The sequence below is a fragment of the Telmatherina bonti genome, assembly GCF_933228915.1.
Source record: "Telmatherina bonti genome assembly, chromosome: 16".
NCBI lineage: Eukaryota > Metazoa > Chordata > Actinopteri > Atheriniformes > Telmatherinidae > Telmatherina > Telmatherina bonti.
The window spans coordinates 37,787,479-37,792,216 of record NC_136614.1 but is presented as its reverse complement, the minus strand read 5'-3'; the positions used below and the strand labels follow the sequence as shown (position 1 = coordinate 37,792,216).

Here is a 4,738-nt window from a genome sequence, read left to right as displayed (position 1 = left end):
ATATATACACTACTCACAAAAAGTTAGGGATATTTGGCTTTCAGGTGAAATTTATGGAAAATGCAATATGTTCATGCTACAGTGATATAATATCATAAAAGTAAGACATTTAAGTAGAAGGATGCACTACTGATTTCCTCATCTCAAAAAATTCATTCAACACAAAAGGTAACAACAACGGTAGTTACACCACAACAAAAAATGTGAACGTCTCAATATCTGGTCATGTGCCCTTGAGCATCAATTACAGCTTGACAACGACGTCTCATGCTGTTCACAAGGCAACTTATTGCCTGCTGAGGCATGGCATCCCACTCTTCTTGAAGGGCAGCCCTCAGGTCATTGAGGTTCTGGGGTGCAGGGTCTCGAGCCTCTACACGACGGCTCAGCTGATCCCACAGGTTTTCAATGGGATTCAGGTCTGGAGAGAGTGCAGGCCATTCCATTTGAGGTACACCAGTCTCCAACAGCCGTTCCCTGATGATGCGGCCTCGATGAGCAGGAGCATTGTCGTCCATGAAGATGAAATTAGGCCTGTGCTGTTCATGTAGGGGCACAATCACTGGATTAATGATGTTATTCAGGTAGTATGGGCTTGTCACTGTACCATTCACAAAGTGTAGGGCAGTTCTGTACCAAGTGGACACCCCTGCCCACACTGTAACACCGCCACCACCAAAAGCTGGCCTGGTGACAACAGTGGCTGATGCATAGCGCTCTCCCTGACGTCTCCAACATCGTTGCCGGCCATCATTTCTGCTCGGTGTGAATCGACTTTCATCAGAGAACAGCACTGAGGCCCACTGGTTCCTCGTCCAGCGTAAATGCTCCCTGGCCCATGCGAGACGATGATGCCTGTGCCTGGTGGTGTGGTCAGGTACCCGTGCAGGTCGTCTAGCACGCAGACCACGCTGATGGAAACGGTTTGGAATGGTCTGACGTGACACTTGGGTGCCTCTCACCTCTCTTAAACGTGCCTGGAGTTGAGTGGCATTCATCATCCGGTTTCTCAGGGCAGTGTTCACAATGTAGCGGTCATCAGCACGGGATGTGGCCAAAGGACGTCCACTTCTAGGCCTTTCTGTGACTCTTCCAGTCTCTCCATATCTCTGTTGCAACCTGCTGATGACACTCTGTGACACTCCAAGCTCAGTGGCCACTTCTGTCTGAGAACGTCCTGTTTGAAGCATCGCAATGGCAAGGGACTGTTGTTCCATTGTTAGGTGTCGTCTTGGTCTCAGGATGTCAAAATGTGAACAGCATGATGAGGACAACTGTTTAAACACCAGCTCTAATTGAACCAGGACATTTATTGGTCAATTCAAGGATCACACACCTGCTGTGATTTTTGCCGTTAAGCTCCTTGTTAGAGAACAGCAACTTGTGCAAAATTTATTGAAACATTTAACAGTTGGACATGTGCATTTAAAAGCTTAGAGAAGATCACATTAAGTTCACCTGTACAGGTTTGAATGCATTTTAGGCTTGTTGTGAAATTTCACCCAAAAGCTGAATATCCCTAACTTTTTGTGAATAGTGTATATATTACGAGGTGTACGAGGCTGCTTCTAAATGAGTAACTGCTTTTCTTCTACAGATTGCACAAAGATTTTACCAGCTCATGAAGCTTTTTAAGAAACAGGAGCAAAAGGACACATGAACTCAGACTGCACAGACGGTACTTGAGAGGGTGCAGTGCCATCCCAACAGATCTGGACCTTCAGAAGCATGGAAGTGAGAGCGATGTTCAGGGGCCGCTCCTGCATAGGAAACTTCACAAGCTCATGCACTCATAAAAGAGTGGAGAATCTCCATCTCCACTAAACACTTGTTTTTTCGGGAACTTTTGAGATCCACACTGGAGTTAAACTCTGGTCTGGATGTTCGATGGCTGCTTGTCGGACAAAACTTGATCCACCATCTGTTGCTGATATTAGAATAAAAGAGAAACAAAGATGATCAGGATAACAGACTCTGGAACGGTTTTTTCTGCATCCAGATCCAATCCTGAGTCTCTGCTTACCTTCAGACCCATGGGATGAAATAGAAATCAGGCTGCTATACTCGCTGCATTTGCAGTCCAAATGTCAAACTGAAGGTCTTTTCATCCCTTAAAAATGGACAAATCCCCTTGTTTTGGTTTAGTACATGTTTACATGTTTATTTCTGTTTAAACGAACCTTTTATCTGTTGACTGAACAGATTTTCTTTCTGTCTGGTTGCCTATAAACAGAATGCAATATTGTTCATGTTGTAGAAAATTCTTTATTGAGAATAAAGTTTTATTTATGCAGGTGTGGGTATGTTGGTGAACTGCCAGATGCAGATTCGGATGCTGTTTCTGTTCCACCAGGCCAAAATTAAAGTGGGGCATGAATTTACAATTTACATTATGCTCCATGTACTGATCAAACCTTTTGTCAGATTTTCATTTTCCCAGATCTGTTTCTTTTGTCATGTTTCTGTGGTTTACTGAAGAAACATCACAGGTTTTTATTAGTGTTCAAGGCTTTTATTGACAAATGTTGATGTATAAGTGTATTCTTTACCCCTTCAAAGACTTCTACAGTTCATTCCTCATGCTGTCAGTCAGTTTCTGGATCGAATCCTGGCATATCCCTACATAATTAGTTAGTTCTCCAAGTCATTTAATTGTCAGAGTCACTGTGTGGAACGGTTCTTCAGCAGCAAACTGTTGGTTAGGAGGAGATTCTCCTGGAGGAGGTTGTGCTCCCTGCTGCTGTACCAATGGAAGCGTTTCCTCTCTGACTGCTAAATATTGCCGGGAAACAACTGTTTCCCATTTTCCCGGAACTGCTTGGTGAGATTGCAGCAACGTGGAAAACTAAACCTTACAGTGAGATACACCCGATTGCAGGTGGCTCCCTGCTGAATTGCAAGGGGATAGACACTCAAGGCATATGCCGGATGACGCCCATAGAGTCGCTAGTAGATGACAGCGAGGTCTTCGGATGAAGGCCTCGCTGTCATCTGCAGCAGCGTCCCTTTAAGGCAGACCGTTACCAGTCCAGCCTTACTGACAAATGCTACAAGGTGTGCGCTGTGCTCGAGGCCTCAACGCCTCTTCCATCCTTATGGCCTACCAAACCAAAGTGGAAGAGGATATGACCGCAAAACCAGATACCCCCTGTGGGAAGAAATCTGTGGACCGTGTTCTCAGCCTCCCATAAAGTGGCAGTACAAGCCACAGGGAGAGCCACGGGTATCATGGTTCTTCAAGAGAGGGCACACTGGCTCAAGCTCACCAACCTCCCCACAAAGGAAAAAGAGGAATTCCTTAACACTCCTATTGTCCTTCGCAGGCTCTTTGGTGCTGCAGTCACTTCGATGCAGAAGAGATGTGAGGAGAAAAAGAGAGTGAAACTGTCTCCCAAAGAGGGCTCTATCCGCCGCCCCTGCAGCACCACCCCAGTCATTTACGCAAGCTGTATCTCATTCACCCCCGGTTTTTAGGATCTCCAAGGTGCCAAGAGTCTAGTTAGCTTCACAGCCCTCTGGAGGTTCAAAGACTGCGAGGACCAGAAAGCAGTTTCCCCAGGCCAGACTTCAGATGGCTCTGCCTCCCCCTTCAGCTGCCACATCTGGGAGGAAGAAGCGGGCAGCCTGCAGCTTCTTTCCTGAGAGGGAGCGAGTACAGCACAGCCCGTTCGGCACCTGCTCAGCTCCGTTCCTGAGCGTGTCCAACGGAACGTGTTCCACACAGAGTGCAGACTCCGAGCCAGTGTTCAAGTTCCTAGACTGGCCAGAGGGAAGCAGCTGCAGTGTTACCAGAGTGGTCACAGAAGCACTTTTTCTCTGCATTCTGTATTAAAGTTGTCCCATCCAGGCCAAGGCCGAGGGCATTTTTCTACACTAAAAAAATTAAAATGAAAAAAAAAAAAAAAAAGCATAACATCTGTAATAACGCAACCTGTGGAGCACAGTGTCTCAACGGTTGTGACTGTGGTTTTTTCAGGCAGGCTACTGGTCCACGTCCATAGATCTGAGGGACGCATATTTTCACTTTTCTATTTATCCCCCCAGCAGGAATTATCTAAGATTTGCTTTGCAAGGGGTAGTTTTCAAATTTGTGCTTCTTTTTCTTCTTCTTTTTGACCTGTCACTGAGTCCAAGGGTGTTTGTAAAATGCACTGAGACAGCTGTTATCCCCCAGAGGGAGGATAACAGCTGTCACATACATTGACGACTGTCAATGTATGTGGCAGCCCCCGCCTGTCCAGAGGTTCTCCATCACACAGATGTTCTGTTATGCCACCTTGAGAATCTGGGTTTTCAGATAAACCTAGAAAATAGCATCTTGACACCACAACCTTCATTGGGCTCACTTTGGGCTCTCCCCTGTTCAAAGCTTTTCTGGCACCAGAGAGAGTGGAAACAATGAAGTCCAGCCTGGACCTGGTCCGCAGAGGAAAAATCCTTACCCTCAAACAGTGCCAGAGGCTTTTGGGCCTTGTGGCCTCATCAGTTCTGGTTGTCCCACTGGGTCACTTGTACATGAGAGGAATGAAACGCTGGGTCACATCTCTAGGCTTGCATCCACTTCATGGAGGCCACCAAGTGAGGGTGCCACTGCTTCTTTGCTTTTCAACAGTGGAAAAGTCTAGTTCTAACTCGGGGGAGTTCCACTGTTTCCTCCAGGAAAGTAGTTTCAACAGATGCCTCTTTCGCAGGCTGGGGGACAACTTGCAAAGGCAGAACGGTAAGTGGGAGATAGGAC

General features: G+C 46.5%; 1 protein-coding gene across 1 annotated transcript in view; it reads left to right on the top strand.

The window, feature by feature from the left end:
* Window positions 1-2,293, top strand: part of casp8ap2 (caspase 8 associated protein 2) — a 16,661-nt gene extending 14,368 nt beyond the window's left edge. Inside the window, exon 8 of the mRNA XM_079255914.1 lies at window positions 1,598-2,293. Within this exon, the coding sequence (XP_079112040.1) occupies window positions 1,598-1,660 (63 nt within the window). The 3' untranslated portion in view covers window positions 1,661-2,293. The remainder of the gene's footprint in view (window positions 1-1,597) is intronic.
* The last annotated feature ends 2,445 nt before the right edge of the window (window positions 2,294-4,738 follow it).